General features: G+C 44.1%; 2 protein-coding genes and 1 long non-coding RNA gene across 10 annotated transcripts in view; 2 read left to right on the forward strand and 1 right to left on the reverse strand.

Moving 5' to 3' along the window:
* The window catches only part of LOC148135381 (uncharacterized), a 293,567-nt gene extending 276,598 nt beyond the window's left edge, over positions 1–16,969 (forward strand). Inside the window, exons 1-2 of one of the 3 annotated variants that reach the window (XM_087984649.1) lie at positions 11,133–11,278; positions 14,345–16,969. In XM_087984649.1, coding sequence (XP_087840775.1) covers positions 14,730–15,905 — 1,176 coding nt within the window. In that variant the 5' untranslated portion in view covers positions 11,133–11,278; positions 14,345–14,729 and the 3' untranslated portion in view covers positions 15,906–16,969. Of the gene's footprint in view, positions 1–11,132; positions 11,279–11,577; positions 11,680–14,344 lie in introns of those variants that run through there. The other 2 variants (XM_087984650.1, XM_087984648.1) reach the window with 2 other exon arrangements.
* LOC122544647 (uncharacterized) overlaps positions 1–21,559 on the forward strand; it is a 211,597-nt gene that overhangs the window by 35,794 nt on the left and 154,244 nt on the right. The gene's annotated exons all lie outside the window — the stretch shown is intronic.
* The window catches only part of LOC148135389 (uncharacterized), a 31,654-nt gene that overhangs the window by 6,232 nt on the left and 3,863 nt on the right, over positions 1–21,559 (reverse strand). For 2 of the 6 annotated variants that reach the window (XM_087984734.1, XM_087984732.1), the window contains exons 3-6: positions 10,955–11,186; positions 8,666–8,965; positions 7,402–7,503; positions 1,415–1,480 (exon numbers count right to left, since the gene is read on the reverse strand). In XM_087984734.1, the coding sequence (XP_087840860.1) occupies positions 1,415–1,480; positions 7,402–7,503; positions 8,666–8,822 (325 nt within the window). In that variant the 5' untranslated portion in view covers positions 8,823–8,965; positions 10,955–11,186. Of the gene's footprint in view, positions 1–1,414; positions 1,481–7,401; positions 7,504–8,665; positions 8,966–10,954; positions 11,202–18,325; positions 20,406–21,559 lie in introns of all 6 variants that reach the window. The other 4 variants (XM_087984730.1, XR_015755122.1, XR_015755121.1 and 1 more) reach the window with 4 other exon arrangements.

Raw genomic sequence — 21,559 nt, forward strand, 5'->3', positions numbered from 1 at the left:
GTTCAGAGAGGAGGGGTTTGTCTTCAAAAGAGAGATTGAGTAGTCAAGGCCAATACTCTCTGGAGTTTAGAGGAATGAGAGGAGATCCAACTGAGGGATATAGGACGCTAAAGGGGGTGGGATTGACAAAGGAGACAGAGAGGATGTTTCCTCATGTTGGACAATTTAGAACGAGAGGGTCATTGTTTCAGGAGAAGAGGGTGGGACAGATTAAAAACAGATGCTGAGAAATGGCTTCTCTCCAAGGGAGAGAGGGTGGGAATCTCTGGGACTTCCCCCCCCAGTAATTGGGGGCATGTCAGGACACTAAATAAATTGAAGGAGGGGACTGACAGATTGTTAATCAGTGAGGAGTTAAAGGGAGTGGGGGCAGGAAATTGGGGCTGAGACTGGGATGAGATGAGTCACAGCCATACAGAATGGGGATAGCAGGCTCCTGAGATCTCTTCGCCCGTGTGTTGTGTTGGTCGTCCAGCTTGAACACTTCTTTTAGTGTGGGTGACTCATAGCACATGATCAGAAAGCTCTGAATCTGAGGGACTAAACTGTGCGATGCATCACAATATATTAGTCACTTAGTCCCAAGACCATAAGATATAGCAGCCATTCAACCCATCAAGTCTGCTCCAACATTCCATCATGGCTAATATGCCTGTTAATCCCATTCTCCTACCTTCTCTCTGTAACTGTTGATCCTTCTACTGATAAAGAACCTATCTATCTCTGTCTTAAAGACATCATGACAGCTGTCTGCAGTAATGTTTTCCATTTAGAAAACAGTCTCTATCTCTGTTCTTCCTACTAAAGTACATAACTTCCCACTTTCCCACATTGTATTCCATCTGCCATTTCATTGCCCGGTCTCTTCGCCTGTCCAAATCCTTCTGCAGCCTCCCTGCTTCCTCAACACTACCGGTCCTTCCACCTATCTTTGTATCATCAAAGAAACACTCAGGACAATGAAATAGCAATGCTCCTCATGTGAATGATGCTAGACCTAAAATGAATGACTCCTTGCCCCAAAGACCATGGCCACTCTCCGACATTAAGCTGTTGTACTGGGGCAAACAACAGATTGATGTCCCAGAGCCTAAAATTTAGGCATCCCCTCAAAATAAGATGTCAGATAAAGCAATTAGCCATCAGTGTAACATTTCCTCTTCCAATTCACATTGCCCTGTTATTAATTTAGTTGACATAGATGAAACATGTCTATGATTTAGATGATTGCAAACACTATCGATTATTAATAAATTCAAATGATGTAAAAAGATTCATGGACCTTCACTCCATGCCATGAGCAAGAGAAACATCAGCGATGTTTAAAAGTGACTGGGTTTTTCAGGGTTAAGATAAGTGGAGATTTTCTCCAGTTTTCACTGAACCAGAAAAGTATATATATTGTATCCTGTACCAGCGTTTCTTCGTTTGGAGACGACAAAAACTGAGTACACCAAACTGCTGTCTATTTCGGAGTCATCTGCAATCAAGAAACAATAAGCAAAGTGAACTGAAAGGTTAGAGATCAGAATGTTAAAGCAACAGCAAACGATGCCTCAAAATTAAATATGGACTGATAATTAAGGTCACAGCCCCAACCCAGCAGGAATACAAACGTAAGCTCTTGGCAATATATCAACCTTTTCAAAGCAGTTCATAAACCAGGTCACTCAATAACATCAAATGGGTATTTTGCATCAACATTCACTACAAAGTTGGCATCTCCCCTCCCAGAACAAGCTCACAAAGGGAAGATGGAGGCCCTGGGGTAAATTACATTTTTTTATTATTCACTCATGGCACATGGGTATCACCCACTGGACCCAGCATTTATTGCCCAACTCATCCCTACTTGTTCCCTTGAGAAGGTAGAGATGAGCTGCTTCTTACACTGCTGCAATCCATGTGCTGTAGATATACACACATCGGATGGCAAGTTGTCTTCAACAGTAAACAGTCAGTCTCCAGGTGGCAAACAATCTGTCCCTGCTGAGTTTTTCCAACAATTTCTGTGTTTCTTTTTATTTCTGACACTCAGTGCCTGAAGAAAGCTAATGAAATACTGGCCTTTGTATCGAGAGGACTGGAGTACAAGGATGCAGAAGGGATGCTGCAGTTATACAAACCCCTTGTTAGACCCCATTTGGAGCAGATCTGGGCACCACACCTGAGGAAGGATAGATTGGCCTGGGAGGAAGTACAGCGTGAGTTTACAAGAATGATACCTGGGCTTCAGGGGTTAAGTTATGTGGAGAGATTACACAAATTAAGCATGTTCTGTCCAGAATTTACACGGTTCAGGGATGATCTGATTGAAGATATTAACAGGAAAAGACAGGGTGGATTAGATTGAAAGTGTTTCCACTGTTTGGGGATCCTAGAAATTGGGAGGGCATAGCCGGACAACTCGGACCAGACTGTTCAGGAGAGATGTTCGGAAGGACTAAGACGCACGGAGGCTGGGGGAGGTTTGGAACTCTCTTCCACAACAGAAGGCATTGCTGGATCAGTTGTTAGTTTTAAATCTGAGAGGTAAGTTTTTTTGTTCAGAAAAGTTTTTAAGGGAATAAGGACCAAAGGCAGGTCTATGGAGTCAGGTCACAGATTAGGCATTGAATGGTGGAACAGGCTCAAGGGCCTCCTCCATGGCCGCCTCCTGCTCCTTTATACAAATATTCCACATTAATAAACCATGCAACCACTTGCAGTTACAAAGTGGCATTCCCAACGGAGCAATTAGTGATTTCAAATAGAAATTGAAAGTCCAAATATTTTATTTTCACACATTCCAGATCCCCACCATCCTATGGGTGAAACAATCCTCAAATCATTCTCAAAACCTCTTCCCCTTCACTTTAAAATGATGTCCCCCCCTTGTTACTGACCCTTCGACTAAAGGAAACAGCTGCTTCCTGTCCATGTCCCTCATAATAGAATCATAGAGTCACTCAGCAAGGAATCAGACCCTTCGGTCCAACTAGTTCATGCCATTCATAATCTCAAACTAAACTATTCCAACTTGTTTGAATCTCTCCAACCTTTCTATTCTTGTACTAATCTTTTAAATATTGTAACTGACCCTGTATCCATCACTTCCTCTGAAAGTTCAATCCACACGTGAACCACTCTCCGTCAAAAAATGTTACCCGTCATGTCATTTTCAAAAATGTTTCTCTTCTCAACTGAAAAATATGTCCCCTGGTCTTGAAGTCCCCCACCCTAGGGAAAAGACACCTGCCATTCACCTCATCTATGCCCATCATGATTTCATAAAACTCTATACCTCTCAAACTTCTACTCTCCAGTGAAAGTAGTCCCAGTCCATCCAGCCTCTCTGTATAACTCAAACTCTCCATTCCCAACAACATTCTGGTATATCTTTTCTGAACCCTCTCCAGCTTAGTAATGTCCTTCCTCTAATGGGGCAACCAGAACTGGACACAATACACCAGAACAGGCTTCACCAATGTCCTGTACAACCACAACATGGTGTCTGAACTCCAAAACTCAATGGTCTGAGCAATGAAGGCAAGTGTTCTCAACACCTTCTCAAACACCCAGTCTACCTGTGACACAAACTCCAAAGAATTATGGACCTGAACCCCTCGGGTGCTCTGCTCAACAACACTACCAATCTTACACACCTCTGTCCTGTCCCCTCCCCCATCAACCTTCTCTGTTGTAAAGGAAACAACCCAAACTTCCCTCCAACACTTCCAGGAAGAGATTTGTTTTTGCGGATTTTCCCAATCAGATCAATTCCAACATGAACACTGACCAATACGTGACGGTGTAGGATCAGCACCTCACAGAATCACACTCACCATTTAATCGGCTTAGCCCAATCTGTGCATTTGAAACTTCTTGCAGGTCTGTCCTCATTCGTGCCCTCAGCTTGATCTTCAATCGCCTCCGTTGAAATGAAATATTTCCAGATCATTACCCAACCAAGTTCCAATCCCACTCGTGACAACAATTTGCTGCTGTTTGCATACAAAAACCCCTGGCAATGAGGTCACTGAGCCAAGGTCCCAAGGAATGACCTCCTGGAATTGTCCGGAATGTGGCTCAGAACTTGTACGTTCATAGAATCATAAAAGTTTCCTGTGCGGAAGGAGACCATTCGTGTCTGTACCAGCTCCTGATCGAGCTACCCAGCTCGTCCCAGTATCCAGCCCTATACAATCATCCCTTTCAAATTTATATTCAGCTCTCTTTTCAAACCTCCTATGCAATCCGCCTCCACCACTCTCCCAAGCAGCACATTCCAAACCCAACAACCTAAATTAGTTTCTCATCTCACTCTCTCTGACAATCTTGAAATTCTGACCAGCCAGTTACCAACAGACCAATGAGTGGGAAACAATAACTTGCTTTCCTGTCAGAATTGTTCAAACTTTCAATGTCTCAATAAGGTCAACATTTCGTCTTCTCTGCTCAAAAGTGAATAAGCTCAATCTCTTGAGCCTTTCCCTGAATCTAAAATCCCTCATCGTTGTGATCATTCTCGTAAATCTCCTTCACACTGTCTCCAGGGTTTGAACATCTTTCCTTAAGAAAAGTGTCCAGAACAGAAGAAAGCCAGCCTGGGTAATAGAAGGTCAACTCCCTTTATCAAATGTATTTCTAAATTCAGCTACTGTTGCCTGTGAAGGTAAGGTGTTACACACATACAAAGAAATACCCAACAGATCAAAGATGTATCTCCATTATAATCTAATATTCTCCATTCAAGACTTGTGCTGTCACCGGAATTGATTTCTGCTCTCTGCTTTGTGTTGGGTGTCAGGTTAGCTCATTTGGCTGGATGGCTGGTTTGGAATGTGGAGTAACATCGACAGCGTGGGTTTGAATCTCTCACTGACTGAGGTTACCATGAAGGACTGTCCTCCTCCACTCCTTCCCTTGTGTGTAACCCTCAGGTTGAACCACTACCTACCAGTTATCACTCTCTCCCTCTCTCTGACACTCCAGCTGAGGTCCACCAGTGTCTTCTACAATTTCAACATCACCTCCTTGTTCTCGGACTCTATGCCCCTATTAATAAAGCTGAGGATGCTGTGCATTTCATTAACTGCTCACCCCGTTAAGGCACCTTCACTGATCTGTGGATATATAACCCCAACTCCCCCTGCTCCTGCACCCCCTTTAGAACTTTACCCCCTACTTTGTATTGTCTTTTCGTTTCTTTCAACCAACATCCTTCACCAAATTTGTGTAGAATCACTTTTGTCTTTATTTTCCAAAGTTGACGAATTAAAACCTATTTTGTTAAATCAAACTTAATTTTCACCCTCCTAGTAGTTTTGCTACTAACTAATAATATAACTCCACAAGAACATACAGGCTAGAATCAGGTTGAGTCCATTTGGCCCATCGGGAACCTGCTCCACTATTCCATACGATCGCAGCTCATCCCATCTCAGCCTCAACCCCACTTTCCAGCAAACACTCCCTTTGACCCATCACTGATTAACAATCTGTCTGTCTCCTCCTCCAATTGATGCAGTGTCCTGAGTGGTGGGGGTTGGGAGGGGTGATCCCACAGATTTACAACCCTCTCCACATTTGAGAATTCATTCCTCCTTCCCTCTGTTTTCAGGCTGCCCTTATCCTGAAATGATAGCCTCTTGTTCTAGATTCTCCCACATGAGCAAACATCCTCTCTCCAACTCCTTTGTCAATACCCCCTTTAGCATTTTATAACCTTCAGTTAGATCTCCTCTTACAAACTCCAGAGAAACTGCTCAATCTCTCATCCAAGACAAACCCTTCATCTCTGAAAATGATTGAGTGAATCTCCTCTGAACTACCTCCTGTATGAACTGCATCTGTCCTCAAGTAAAGAGATCAAAATTGTACCAGTCTTTTCTCATAAGACTAAACTTTCATCTGGACAATCAATTCAGTGATCTCCTTTGAACTCCTTCCAATTCAACTCCATCCCTCCTCAAGTAAAGGGACCAAAACTGTCTGCAGTACTCCGGATGTGGAAACCCCAATCCCTTGTACAGTTGCAGTAACAATTACCTACTTCCATACTCCACTCCTTTTGCAATAAATGTCTTCCTTGTGACCTGCTATAGCCTTTACACTGACATTTTGAACTTTCTCTCCTATTCAGATGATAAGTTCCCTTTTTCAATTCTTCCAACTGCAATGGATGACCTTACCGCGAATGGGACTGACCAACGCTCAGTTCATTGCCTAATGGAAATTGTGAGTGTGCCGTCAATTTGAACTGTTGTGCTTTAGATTTGCAAACGAGTTAGACACAACAGTTCATTTGCTCCAATTTGTCTAACAAATATAAAATTGCTGGGTTTGCATCCCAGAGTGATTTACAGCCCATTCAGACAGTGTTTGAATGCTGTTTGAAGTTGCTAACCACCTCACTTAACTACCTGTGCCACCGGGAACTGCTCAAAGAATCAGCTGGACAAAATAAGAGAGAAAGAACATTGGAAAGTTTTACTGCAAATATTCATCTTCTCCTGCGACCAAATGAATCTGGATTCTTTGACTGATGCGCAAGCAACAGTTATTCCAATTTTAATCTTTAGTTTATATCTGTGCTGACCATTCCTCTGAACACAGCACATTACTTTGTATGTCTCCCCAAGTCATTTCATCTGCCACTTGTTCAGCCTGCCCACATCCTCATAAAGCATGTTCCCAAATAGTGCTTTATTTCTTTTTTAATTCACTTGTAGAATGGGAAAATCACTGGCTAGGCCGAGAATTTATTATCCATCCCTTGTTGGCACCTTGAGGAGGAGGTAGTGAGCTGCCTTCTTGAACCACTGCAGTCCCTGTGCTGTCGGTCGATCCACAATACCATTAGATAGGGAACTACAGGATTTTGACCCAGCGACACTAAATGAATGGCTGATATATTTCCAAGTTGGGATGGTGAGTGGATCAAAAGGAAACTTGCAGGGGGTGGTATTCTCATGTATCTGCTGTGTTTATCCTTCTAGATGGACATGGTTGTGGGTTTGGAAGATGCTGCCTGGGGAGCTTTGGTGAATTTCTGCAGGGCATCTCGTAGCTGCTACTGAGCACGGGTGGTGGATGGAGTGGATGTGGTGCCAATCAAGCAGGGGCTGTGTTGTCCCTGGACGGTGTTCAGCTTCTCAAGTGTGGTCTACAATGTGCACTGCAGACATTACTGAGCAGTGTGTGTGTGCGCACGTGAAACTATGCGTAAGTGTAATGAAAATGTGTGTGTGTGTGTCTCTCTCTCTCACTCACACACAGAGGTACACTTTCATACTCTCCCTCAAACATACTCACACACAGTCTCTCATACGCACACTATGAGGGCAACATCAGTTTAAAACCTACATCAAGTGCCAACTGGAGAACGATCACCGGAATTACCTGGAGTGTCTCACTCACCTGGTTTCCAATCCCCGAGTTTAATAGGAAGCAATGTGAGGAGAGAAAGGATCAGAAACAGTGGGACAATGAGTACTGCCATCTCAGTGCTGTGTGCCTGTGCTGGATTCAGAGAGGGATTTCCTGTCAATAACATCATCCTTTCAGCAAACACCAACCCCAGTGTTCCCTGTCGCACTGACCCCCTGCGAACACTAGTTCGTTTGGAGGGAAACCCTCGAGTCTGAAAATTCCCTCCAAACCCTCACCGTTGCAGTAGCATCATTGTTTCTGTGCAGCCTGTCTCATTAACAATATCCCACCAATCCAACCCAAACTATTTGATGCTAAACTCAAAAGATCGCTCTGCACCAACTCTCTCTAAATTGTCAACTAGAAATTACTGTCCCTCATTTTCACGGCCTGCATATATCGAGGCAAAACTTGCCTTGTCCTCCACCAGTTGGCGGCAACTGGGCCATTCACAGAGAAACATCAAAACTATCATCAGGAGGAGGCCATTCGGCCCCTCTAGTCTGCTCTGCCCATTCAAAGGGATCATGGCTGATTACCCAACACAGTCCCTTGTCTCCCCACACTCTCCCTTTAGCCCCAAAGAACTCAATCCAACTCCTTCCTGAACAACATTCAGTATTCTGGTCCTGACTGCTTTCTGAGACAGAGAATTCCACAGGCTCCCCATTCTCTGGGTAAAGACATTTCTCCCCATCTCAGTCCCACTCCATTTCCTTCTGACTGTGCCCCCCTGGTTCTGGACTCTCCCCCCGGTCACTGGGAACACCCTCCCCATGTTTATTCTGTTTCATCCTTGTTCAAGCTTATAGTTTTTCTGGGAGATTCCCCCTTAATTCTTCTAAACTCCAGTGAGTGTCACCCTAATCATTCAGTCTCTCTCTCCATCTGTCAGTCCTGCCATCCCAGGAATCATTCTGGGAAACCTTCGCTGCACCCCCTCCATAGGCACAATATCCTTCCTCAAATAAGGAAACCCCAAACTGCTCTCAGTTCCCCAGGGTGTGGTCTCATCATGTCCAATTGTATCGAGACATTGCTTCACTTGGACTTGAATCCTCTTGCTATGAAGGCCTCCCTTATAAGAGAAAGGATATTACTCTCTCTCTCTCTATCTTTCTCCCTCCATCCTCCCCCCTACAGATGCTGCCGACCTGCTGAGTTTCTGAAGCAATTTTTTCGTGTTCATGTCAAGACTTCAGCTGGACTCCAGTGAAGAACGTGCACAGATCAAAGATGAAGAATAAATTACCTGGTTCAGTGAGGTTGATGGAATTCCTGGTCACATTAAATATCGTTCCAACCCCTGTTGATTGCGACGCACTGGTACCTGCCTTGGTGCTGGGACTGGAAGGACTCAATGGCCAGCTCTCTCCTGTCTGAGCTAAAGTTGTAATTCCCGCTGGCATTGTTCAAGGCTTATCTTTGTAAGTACCATTGAAAGTACGGTCCTGTACATCGACACAAAACACACACTCTGGAACAAGACGATTCCCAAGTGGATCCTCCATTTTATTGATTCTGGGGGTGAGGAAAACCCCAGCAACAGGAACTGGAACAAAACAAGACAAAGAGGAAATAAAAGATTGGATGTTGAAATGTCTTGTTTTCCCACAGATGTTAACTTCTATGACAGGATAATAACTAACAGAAAGGAGAAATAAAACAACTGAGATTTCACATCGTTGCAAAGTCTCCATCTGTTGTAAAATCTACACTTCGAAAGATTTGTGTTAACTATGGATGGTCAAATGGAACATCATCCAACCATTGCCTCCTGATGTTCAATGGTATTACCAACACAGTCCCCAACCCCTGCAATGTCAAATCTTGGGGGTTACTGTCACTGTCTCCACCCCCCACAGAAAGAACATCCTGGGGGTTACCGTCACTGTCCCCACCCACACCGTCAACATCCTGAGGATTACTATAACAGTCCACCCCACCACACTGTCAACATCCTGGGGGTTGGCATCACTGTCCCCATCCCACACCCCACTTTGATCATCATCAATGCCAGTCAAAAGCAACCACATCTTTGTTTTCTAATACCATACTCCCAGTCGTAAGGTCACAGAACAGAAATAGGCCCTTCAGCCCAACACATCTCTGCTGACCAGGTCCCCAAACGGAACTAGTCCATTTGCTTGTGTTTGGCCCATATCCGTCAAAACCTTTCCTATCCATGTATCTTTCCAAATGCCTCTGAAAGGTTGTTACTGTACCCACTTCTACCACTTCCTCTTGCAGCTCATTGCAAATACGCACCATCCTCTATGTGAAAAAGTTAACCCTCAGGTCACTTTTTAAAAATCTTTCCCCTTTCACCCTAAACCACTGCCCTCTAGTTTTGGACTCCCTGCCCTGGGGAAAAAAGACCTTGGCTACTCACCTTATCCAAGCCCCTATTTCTGCAACAATATACATATGAAACATCAAGGATCACTTAATCTGACTCTAGCCTTGGATTGGAAGTGCACATCTAAATCGTTCTTCGATGTGATGAGGATTTCTGCCTCTCCCACCCTTACAGGCAGTGAGCTCCAGATTCCCTACCACCCTTTGAGTAAAAATGTTTTCCCTCACATCCCCCTCTGAACCTCCTGCCCCTTACCTTCAATCTATGCCCCTCCCCCAGTCATTGATCCCATCCTTCAAGGGGGTGGGGGAGGTTTCTTCCTCTCTACGCCCATCATTTTATACATCTCAATCATGTCCCCACACTCAATCTGCTCTGCTCTAAGGAAAACAACCCCAGTCTGTCCAATCTCTCTCCATCACTGAAACTCTCCAGCCCCCAAGCAACATCCTGGTAAATCTCACTCTGCATGCTCCCCCAGTGCTATCACATTGCTCTGATGATGTCGATTTGTATAGAGTTGCTTAAAAACTCACTGAAATGGCGATAAATTTGCTGTTCAGGAGAGACTCTGCCTGCTGGTTAGAAACAGCAGTGCTAATTGCCCTCTTGACTTTTGCTGATGGTGATGATTGTGTGTACGGTTCTGTAGTAGTTGGAGTATTCCCACTAAATCTCTTCACCATTGTGAGATATAAATGAATTAATGTTATTTCTGCAACTATAAATTCTGATACAGAACAGGAATGAGAAAATATATATTCAGCAAAAAGAAAGGATATGTTAGCATGAGACATGATTACATAACAATGGTGGATGTATGGGCAAACAGGAAGACATCTGTTTCCCCACTTGCACGGAGACACAGGAACAAACCCTAATCAAAGAGGTCAAAGTGGCCTCTGGATAGAAATAGATGCTGATAGAAGAAAAGATATGCCTAATCAATAACCTACGGTAGACTGACGTCAAACACCCTTGTGGGAGTCAGAGATAAGAGTTTGTCACGGACAAGACAGGATAAACAGAAGTTGTGGGATAAGTCTTAAGGAAATGAGTGACGTAAGTGAAGCAGAGACAAATAGTGGAATGAGACGAATTTAAAATGTATAAATTGCAGAGTTGATTGGGGTTTGGTGTGTATTTGTCAATGCCTTTCTAGGCGTCAGACATTACACCCACCTGCAGATGTACAAATAAAACGACGCTGCTGTTTCAGATATTTGGTCTCGGACTGAAATTATTGATGTGAGTGGGCTTTGTTTCTCACAATTGGGGGCTCGTGTCCGGGATTTTCTTCCATCACCGGGGGGAGTGGCTGGCCTTGGACACTGGGAAGACGCGTCCCGTTCCCCATTGAGGAGCAATCTCGTGTCCCGGTTTGGTCTGCTCCCTTGGATGACTGATGTGAATCCTATAAGAGAGACATCTGAATCAGACAGTGATAGGAGCTCGATAGAAGATACGGTGACAAAAGGGGCCAGGCAACTCTGTGCACAGACCAAGGTAAGAAATTTTAAGTATTGCCTTGGTGGCCGGGATTGAGTTTTAGTAGTTAATAAGGGACTAACGAAGGAACTCAATATGGATTGCGCTGTGGGTAAGGAAAAAGCCTCCGGGGAAACAAAGTAAGGAAACGGCAATGGAAATGGAGGCGGGGTCCCTTACAACATTCCTCCGGAAAGTCCTTTGGGCAGGATGTTATGGAAATTGGCAAAATAATACTTGTACAAGGGAGAAAGATGATTAAATATTGTTGCTTTGTATGGACTAACGAATCTTTTCTTCGTCCCGCTGTCTTCTGGCCAAAGTACAGATCGGACGAAGACTGGGTTTGTGAATATCTGAATTTATATGTCAATGTGCGAGAGAGAGAAAGAGAGAGAGTGTAAAGAACTGTACAGCTGGTAGGAAGTTTAACCCTTTCTGATTTCGTTTGAGTGAACATTTGTTTGTTGGTGATTGAATGTTTGTGTTTTATTCCCTGGAGCTTGAGTTCCAGGACTGTTTTGAATCTGATTTTTGTTATGGAAACTTAACATGATTTCTTTTCAGGTTAAGGATTCTATCGAGATTATGAAGAAAAAAAATGATAACTCCTGTTCTTTTTACAGATCATGACTGCCTTACTATCAGTTTCTAACTAATCTCTTTTTACATAAAAGCGATTTATGGAGGACAGTTGAAGTTTCAGTTCAACATTAGATTGTAGTAAAAGCAAAATTCTATTGTTAATATCTGTGACCTTGGATTCAGCCATTGTTCATGCATTAGAAGTTTTTTTTTAAAAAAAAACTTGAGTAGACAAATTCTTTTAAGGCAAGCTCTGATTATTTTACGACCTATAGTATTGTAATTGAGCAATGATTGGTCAGGACTATTTAAGAAAACTAATTTTGGATCTAAATTAAAGGACTAAAACTGGGTAATTACAGTGAATTACAAAATTGGGAACTGTGTGCATTTTGCATTTTAATTATTAAATACTGAAGAAATGAACGTAAATATATATAAATATATTTATAAGTTAGGAACAGGCTTTAAAGGTTAGTCAAGCATGAATTGATGAATTAGTGTTTGAAGTTATGGGGAGCTAGAAATATTGCAATATTTCTTTAAAAAAAGAAAAAGGGGAAGAACATAACGACTTATCCCCTTTGGGAGGTACCCATAGGGGACAAAGAGATTGGGTTTGTAAGTGCCCCCCCCTCACCAGCGGGGAGGTCAGAACATTTAAAAAGGAAATAAAGGTCCTGGTTGAGGATCCGGTGGGATTGTCTGAACAAATTGATCAATTTTTGGGGCCCAGTCTGTATACCTGGGCTGAATTAATGTCAATTTTGAATATACTATTTACTGGGGAGGAAAGGGGACTTATACGAGGAGCTGCCATTAAGATATGGGACAGGGAACACCCGATTGGAGATGGGGATGCTGGACAGGGAGAGGTGAAGTTTCCCCTCAGAGACCCCCAGTGGGAAAACCAAAACCCGGAGCATAGAGAAGAAATGAGGGAATTGAAAGACTTGATTCTAAAAGGAATAAGAGAGGCAGTTCCGAAGTCACAGAAGTTGATTAAGCCTTTGAAATTAGACAGGAGAAAGATGAGACTCCCTCAGCTTTCTTGCAAAGATTAAGGGACTCAATGCGGAAATATTCTGGAATGAACCGTGAGGACCCAGTGGCACAGGGTCTGTTGAAAGTACATTTTGTGACAAGAGCATGGCCAGACATACAGAGAAAGATACAGAAGATAGGACGGAGCGAAAAACCATTAGATGAATTGTTGAGAGAGACACAGAAAGTGTTTGTAAAAAGGGAGGATGAGAGACGAAAACAAAAGGCGAAAATGATGGTAGCTACAGTAGATGAGGTAATTAAGGGGAGAATGGAACCAATAGTGAGCAACCGGAGTGGCGGGTGGCAGTATGTAGGACAGAGAGGAAAGGGGAGAGGGAGAGGACAAGGGGGAACATTTGATAGAGGGTTTGAGTGACAAGGACAGAGATGAAAGTCTCCACGGGCAGGATGCTATTATTGTGGAAAGATAGGGCATTTTAAGCGGGAGTGTTCTGATCTACAAAGGGAAGAAAGGGCAATTCCGCTTATGAATTATGATGAAGAATGGGGGTGTCGGGGGTTCCTGCCCTCGGGGGCCCACCAGGAACCCTTGATAAACTTGAAGGTGGGACCCTGTAGGGAAGAGGCAGTCTTCCTAGTAGATACGGGGGCAGCACGGTCATTGCTGAATTTTAAAACAAAGAAGGTAGAAATGTCGACACGGTCAATTATTGTTTCTTTGTTTCAGGGGTAAAAGGGGAAGGATTTACTGTTCCAGTATTTGAACCTATGATGATAGAAGGTCCGAAGGATAGGGTCACAGGGGAACTACTGTATATCCCTGATATAGGAAGCAACTTACTAGGGAGAGACTTAATTATCCTTTTAGGACTGGAGATTGGAATTCAGGAAAAAGAATTAGTTGTACAACTGGCGATGTTGACAGAGGATGCAGAGAGAAAGATAGAACCTATTGTATGAGCTAGAGAAGGGAATCGTGGAAAACTACAGATCCCTCCCCTTTTAATAAATTTAAAACGGAAAGGAGACGTTATCTGTGAACGACAATACCCTGTTTCCATAGAAGGTAAATGAGGACTGCAGCCAGTAATTGAGGGACTGATTAGAGATGGACTGTTGGAGCCATGTATGTCTCCTTATAATACCCCAATTCTACCAGTGTGGAAATCTGATGGAACTTATCGTTTGGTGCAGGATTTGAGAACATTAAATCGAATAGTACAGATCAGGCACCCAGTGGCGCCAAACCCCTACACGTTATTAAGTAAGATCCCTCATGATTACAGATGGTTTAATGTGATAGATTAATGTGATTAATGTGATGCCTTTTGGGCTTGTCCCTTGGCGGAGGAAAGATTTGGGACTATCCCCCTATGAAATCTTATTTGGATTACCTTATCTGGGAACGCAGGGAGAATTGCCAATTCCCGAAACTAAAGATTTGTTTTTAAAGTATATACTGGGCTTGTCCTCCTCTTTATCTTTCCTCAGAAAACAGGGTCTATTGGCACAGACTCCGCCTCTTGAATTTGCTGTTCATCCCATCCGGCCAGGAGATTGGGTCTTAATAAAATCATGGACAGAGACTAAGCTGCAGCCAGACTGGGAAGGGCCGTATCAGGCTCTTTTGACTACCGAAACGGCAATAAGGACGGCGGTAAAAGGCTGGACTCATTATACTCGGATCAAAGGGCCAGTGGACCCTCCAGTTGAGGAAGAAGTCTGGACAGCCGAATCAACGCAAGACCCGCTGAAACTCAGACTAAAGAGACTTTGAGTAACTGACTATACAGTGGCGACACGAGCGCGGGATTATTTCTGTAAGATTGTATATTAAGCCTTTTTGTGTTTTAGCATAGTGATTAGAATACTGGGAATGCTTAGAGTTATGATGCTAGCCCTCTCGGTATTAGGATTTTGTCAAATATCATTTTCATATGTATTATTAATGGTTCCGGAGTCTGATAATCCACCAGTAATAGACACTGATGTATGTAGCTTAGTAAATTGTGGGAATGTAGCTAATCAGAGACAATACCACAACTCAGAGATACATCTTAAGTCCTATGGGGATGGCCTCGGGGATGGTACCTGGTATAATGGTCTTGTCACAATACACCGGACCCCCTTCCGACCAGCATGCGATTGTCCCGATAAATATATGGGGTTACACTTTTTAACGATAAGGAAAACCACATGGCACGAAGCAGTTTTGGGGGGTGGCACTTATGAGATACAATTAAATGAAACATTTGGGATTGAAATGAAAGCAAATGGGAAGGAGTTTGTGGGCTGTTGTTTTCGAATTAGCGTAGGACAGGGAAAACGGGTAGAATTACTGGGTAATGAGATACAACCTTTCACCCCTCCTGATGATCCTAAAGTAGTAAAAATTATAGAGGTAAAGGATTTGAAACAGACCATCGAGATAGAGACTGGGTACAGGGATGCAAATGCCTGGGTTGAATGGGTAAAGTATACTGTAAAAAGTCTGAACAAAAGCAATTGCTATGGATGTGCCTCCGGTAGGCCAGTGGCCCAGGTGGTTCCCTTTCCGCTCGGGTGGAAGCAAGACAGGAAGGGCATGAAATGTATGATAGCCCTGAGCCAGGATGAGACTGCATGGAATGATGGGAATTGTACCTCCCTATCTCTGATGTTCCCTCCCTTGGAGAAGAAAGATGTAAAAGTTCCCCCCACATTTTCCGCCGCAGTTGGAAATCACACGTCGTGTGTGCACAGGCGAGGTACGAGTCGGTCGAGAGATTTGGGGGAGCTGAAATTATGTACAGAGATTAAAAATGTTACCGAAACGGAGAAGGGAGGGAACTACTCAGCACTAAAGGTTCCCCGAGCGGATCTCTGGTGGTACTGTGGAGGAAAAATATTGAGACCCACCCTACCTCCGGATTGGAGAGGGATATGTGCAATTGTACAATTGGCAATTCCATTTACCTTGGCATTTGAGAAGGAAAAGATAGTAGGGAAAAAGGGAAGGGGTAAGAGATTACTGTTAGATACTTCTTTGACGGGATTTATCTCGACTCGGTAGGAGTCCCTAGGGGAGTACCTGATGAATTCAAGGCTCGTAACCAGATTGCAGCAGGCTTTGAGTCAGCTCTCTTTTGGTGGGCAACAATTAATAAAAATGTAGATTGGATAAATTACATTTTCTATAATCAATAGCGGTTTATAAATTATACAAGAGATGCGGTTAAAGGAATATCAGAACAGCTTGATGCGACAAGTAGGATGGCATGGGAAAACCTTGATATGATTTTAGCAGAAAAAGGGGGTGGTGGTTTCTATCCTTACTTCCCTGATAGTAGTAGTCGGGGTATTGGTGGCCATTGGCTGTTGTATCATACCCTGTATACGAGGGCTCACCCAGAGGCTGATTGAAACAGCCTTGATGAAACGAATGCCCCTGAGGGGAAATTTGACAGAGGAACTTTATCAACTAAATAATAAGGAGATGAGTGAGACTAAGATGGATGAAATCTCTGAAATGATGCTTGCGAATTTTGGGAACAATGTTTTAAAAAAAGAGACAAAAATGCAGAAGATAGTAATGAAAAGAAAAAGGGGAAATTGTGGGATATAAATGAATTAATGTTATTTCTGCAACTATAAATTCTGATACAGAACAGAAATGAGAAAATATATATTCAGCAAAAAGAAAGGATATGTTAGCATGAGATGTGATTACAGAACAATGGTGGATGTATGGGCAAACAGGAAGACATCGGTTTCCCCACTTGCACGGAGACACAGGAACAAACCCTAATCAAAGAGGTCAAAGTGGCCTCTGGATAGAAATAGATGCTGATAGAAGAAAAGATATGCCTAATCAATAACCTACGGTAGACTGACGTCAAACACCCTTATGGGAGTCAGAGATAAGAGTTTGTCACGGACAAGACAGGATAAACAGAAGTTGTGGGACAAGTCTTAAGGAAATGAGTGACGTAAGTGAAGCAGAGACAAATAGTGGAATGAGACAAAAATATGGGAATTTAAAATGTATAAATTGCAGAGTTGATTCGGATTTGGTGTGTATTTGTCAATGCCTTCCCAGGCGTCAGACATTACACCCACCTGTAGGTGTACAAATAAAACGACGCTGCTGTTTCAGATATTTGGTCTCGGACTGAAATTATTGATGTGAGTGGGCTTTGTTTCTCACACCATCCTTACAGAAAATATATTCAACTGGGGTCAAACAGAGTAGTTTAACGAAGTGCTGTCTCCCTCCATTACCTCATTTCCAGAGCGGGCAGTCAGCTCTAGGACTGACACAGGGATGCCTGTGATTAAAGCAAACTGTTAGGCACTTTTCTAAGGCAGGAGTTGTTGTTGTGTTCAGCAACAGACAGTACTCCCACCATAAAGTCAGAGTTACAGAGTCACTGAGAGTCAGAGAGAGACAGAGGGTCACAGAGAGGCAGGGAGAAACAGAGAAAGACATAGACACACACAGGGACACAGAGTTTTAAAGAAACACAGTCAAACAGAGTCAGAAAGAGGCACAAAATCACAGCGTCATCGAGATTAATCGACAGAGTTAAAGCAAGTCATAGACAGTCAAACAGAGAATGATAGAGACCTCGCGGTTTGTACAAGATGCCTCACTGGGAGGGGGAATCTCTCCTGTCCCCCTCAACCCCCCAATAACCACCATCCTGACCCTCGGGAACGGGACATGTTGACACAGTCCGCTCTCCCTCGGCGCTTTTCCTTCCCGCGTGGCCCCGGCGCCATTTTAGCTTCAGGCCCCGCGCGAGATGGCGGTTAACGGCCGCCTCGTGCCCCAAGTGACCGTTAGCAGCTGCTTCAGGGGAAAGGCTCTTTAAAGGGACAACCCTTTCAGGAGAGAGAAACAACAGGGCCGGCTCCGGGACTCGCCAAACTCAATAATAATGACAAATACACACACAGACAGAGAGGTGGGAGTGAAGAAGAAATTGTGCGGCGGCACATCAAGACCAAAGGCCACTCTCCCGAAGGACGGCTGCCCCCGGACTCGAAACGTTGACTCCGCTTTCTCTCTGTCTGTCTCTGGACAGATGCTGCCAGGCCTGAAGCACAAACAAGGTCCTCGGGGGTGAGTCCGAGTTCAGGATTCTCTTCAGGTTAACAGGCAGGTTCAGTTGGTGGTTAGGAAGGCAAATGTAATAAAGAACAAAGAAAATTTATAGCCCAGGAACAGGCCCTTTAGCCCTCCAGGCCTGAGAGGATCCAAATCCACTGTCTAAACCTGCCGCCCAATTCCTAAGCCTCTGTATCCCTCTGATCCCCACCTACTCATGCATCTGTCCAGAGGCATCTACCTGGGCTGCCTCTACTGGCAAAGCATTTTGGGCACCGACCACCCTCTGTGTTGAGTAATTGTCGCGTATATCCCCCTTAAGCGTTTCCCCTCTCACCTTGAACGCGTCACCCTGGGAAGAACTTATGAGAAATAAAACTCACATATTAATAAATTTCAGTCACTGTCAAATTCTGAAGCAGCGAATTTTACTGATACGTCTTTGCAAGAACGGGTGCCTAATGAGTAAGCACCCCGATCTGAGGGTTACATTCTGATTTATGCTGTCCAGCTGCATCTCTCGGTCCTCCCCTTTCACCCCATAGGCTACGCGCTACAGCAAAAGTATCCTATCACAAGCTCTAGCTTCACTTCACCTTTGTCTACTTCTCTCCGCCTCTGTTTACTTCTCCCATGACGCTAAGCCTGTCGCCCCTTACTCTTATCTATCTCATTCCTTATATGTGACTATCCTGGCATAGTTTGCTGTCTTCGTGCGATCATCCTGCCAAACTAAATTCCATCCGTTGGCCACATCCCTCCTGCGACTGGCACACTATTCTCCTGTTACTGGTACATTCCGCTACACGGTCACTCTGCCCTATTAGTCATAGATCATTTGGCCTGCTTTCGCTTCTCCTATGCCTGGCACATCCTGCTCCACGATTGCTCTGCCTTAGAATTATCTATGACTAATATCTGTTTTCACTTCTCACTGTTTATTATTTGCATGCGCAGCCTAATTTTATAATGTTCGCTTATTCTGCACAATTTTAACCCTATACCTTACAATCTCCCCTTTTCCTTCTTGGCTACTAAATGTTGTCTTCTGCATTTGTCTCATATGTTGCCTTCGAGTTTGCTAGCATTATCCCTGAGACTTCATTTATCGTGGCTAATTCCTTCAGGTCACCCATCCCCTCATTGTTCAGGAGGTCGAGTCCCTCTGCCTGATTACCTTTTCGAGGCATTTGTTTTGCCAAGGCCGACTCAATTAGCTGCTGGGTTAACCCCGTACACAAGGTATGATACAACAGCCAATTGCTGTCAGTAGCCCTGCTACCACTATCAGGGAGGCGAGGATGGAGACAACCACTCCCTTCCATTTCCCAAACCATGATTCCAGCCATCCCGTGAGTGATGTGTCCACTCCTGAATTCTCAGCCAATTCTTCCGCCAAGGTGGTCAATCCTCGCAAGGCACGAGAGATTGACCCATCATGTGCTGTATTGTTTGGAATAAAGGTACAACAGCTACCTCCTAACATCACACATACACCCCCTTTGTCAGTTAGGATCATATCTAAGGCCAGTCTGTTTTCCCAGGCCATTCTGCTGGTTGCATCAAGTTGCTCAGAAATACCCTTGACTGCATCTCTAGTGTAATTGATGAATCTTTGCTGGTTGTAAAAAATATAGTTTATCCAGTCCACATTCTTGTTGACCGTTACCCACCAAAATAGGGCCGATTCAAAACTTGCTGCAATCTGGTTGCGGGCCTTGAACTGATCGGGGACCCCTCTAGGAACTCCTATAGAGTCGAGATAAATCCTATCATCAAAGGAAGAATCTAATAATGACCTTTTACCCCTCACATTCTTTGTTACCACCATCTTCTCCTTCTCAAGTGCCAAGGTGAATGGGATTGCCAATTGCACATATCCCTCTCCAGTCAGGAGGTAGGTCGTAATATTCTGCCTCCACAGTACCACCAGAGATCCACCCGGAGAACCCATCGACCTCTATTACTTGCGGATATTCAGACTCAGGGACCGTTAATAACAAATATGGAGATGACAGCATCATTTGACAACATCCCAATACTAAGGCAGCTAATATGGTAACCCTAAGCGTCCCCAGAATTCTACATTAGTATTGAAGGACCGAAAGATTTAACATGCAATACAGTATATAGATATCAAAAAGAAACTATCCCGCGTCCGCATAAAAATCAGTTACTTAAAGTCTTTTGAGTTTGACTTTCAGTGGTTCTTCTGTTGATTCGGCTGTCCAGACTTCTTTCTTAACCGGGGATTCCACCGGTCCTTTAATCCTGGTGTAGTGAGTCCAGCCTTTCTCCGCCGTGTGTATCGCCGTTTCAGTAGTCAAAAGAGCCTGGTACTGTCCCTCCCAATCTGGTTGCAATTTAGTTTCTGTCCATGACTTAATTAGGACCAAATCTCCCAGCCGGATGGGATGAACGGCGAATCCAAGGGGCGGAGTCTGTGCCAGTAATCCTTGTTTCCTAAGAAAAGACAGAGGAGGACAAGCCCAATATATACTTCTTTAAGAACAGATCTTTCGTCTCCAGGGTTGGCAGTTCCCATTCCGTTCCCAGGTGGGGAAGGCCAAGCAATATCTCATAAGGGGACAGCCCCAAATCTTTCCTTTGGGCCGTTTGTACCCGCAAAAGGGCTATAGGTAAACACTTAGTCCAAGGGAGTCTGGCTTCTAGTAATAATTTAGATAACTTCTTGATTGTTCGGTTCATTCTCTCAACCTTTCCTGATTAAGGTGGGTGCCAAGGGGTGTGGAACTCCCAGGAGACTCCTAACCCCTTCATCACTCCCTGGAGTACCCTGGAAGTAAAATGAGTTCCCTGATCCGAATCTATACATTCCATTATCCCGTATCTGGGAATTAAGTGTTCAAGTATTACCTTGGACACCCCACTTGCAGGATACGCCTCCACCCATCCAGATCGATGATCAACCATTACCAGTATATACCTCAGTCTTCCCACTCGGGGTAATTCGGTATAGTCTACCTGAATGCTCTGCTCTGAAATGGTCGGAGCCCAGGTTCTCTCCCTCCTGGGACTTGTTTCCTCAATACCTTCTTGTTGACTTTCTTGCATGTTATACATCCCTCACATGTCTGTTTGGCTATTGTATAGATTCCTTTGCATCCATATTTCCTTAAGACCAAATCACACATTGCTTGCACTCCCCAGTGACTCCCCTATTGTAAGACAGCCATAATTTCTCGCATCATCATCTTATTTAGCATCTCCCGGCCATCGGGTAGCATCCAGCGCCCCTCTGTCTGCGTAGCTCCCAGTTCTTCTAACTCTCTCTCTTCCTTTGCGCGAGCTGGGGGTTCAGAGCTGCCTCCTTAGCGACTTCATCCACCAATCTATTTCCCTTTGCTTTGGGATCATTTCCCTGAAGTTCATTTATGTGGACTATTGCTATTTCCTTTGGCAACAAAAGGGATTCTAATACTTGCTTTACCAATTCATGAGCTAGTTCTTGACCCCTACTGCTTATGGCAGACTTAGAATCTGTGTATACAGTTACTTCTTTGCCTTCCAAGGTCTTAAGGGCCCTTTCTAGTGCATAAAGTTCTCAAGTCTGTGCCGACCAATCATTGGGTAGTCAATTAGCCTCAATAACACTC

This window comes from Chiloscyllium plagiosum, unplaced genomic scaffold (assembly GCF_037043375.1).
Source record: "Chiloscyllium plagiosum isolate Xiang-an unplaced genomic scaffold, Cpla_swu_hap1 HiC_scaffold_49, whole genome shotgun sequence".
In the NCBI taxonomy this organism is placed as follows: Eukaryota; Metazoa; Chordata; class Chondrichthyes; order Orectolobiformes; family Hemiscylliidae; genus Chiloscyllium; species Chiloscyllium plagiosum.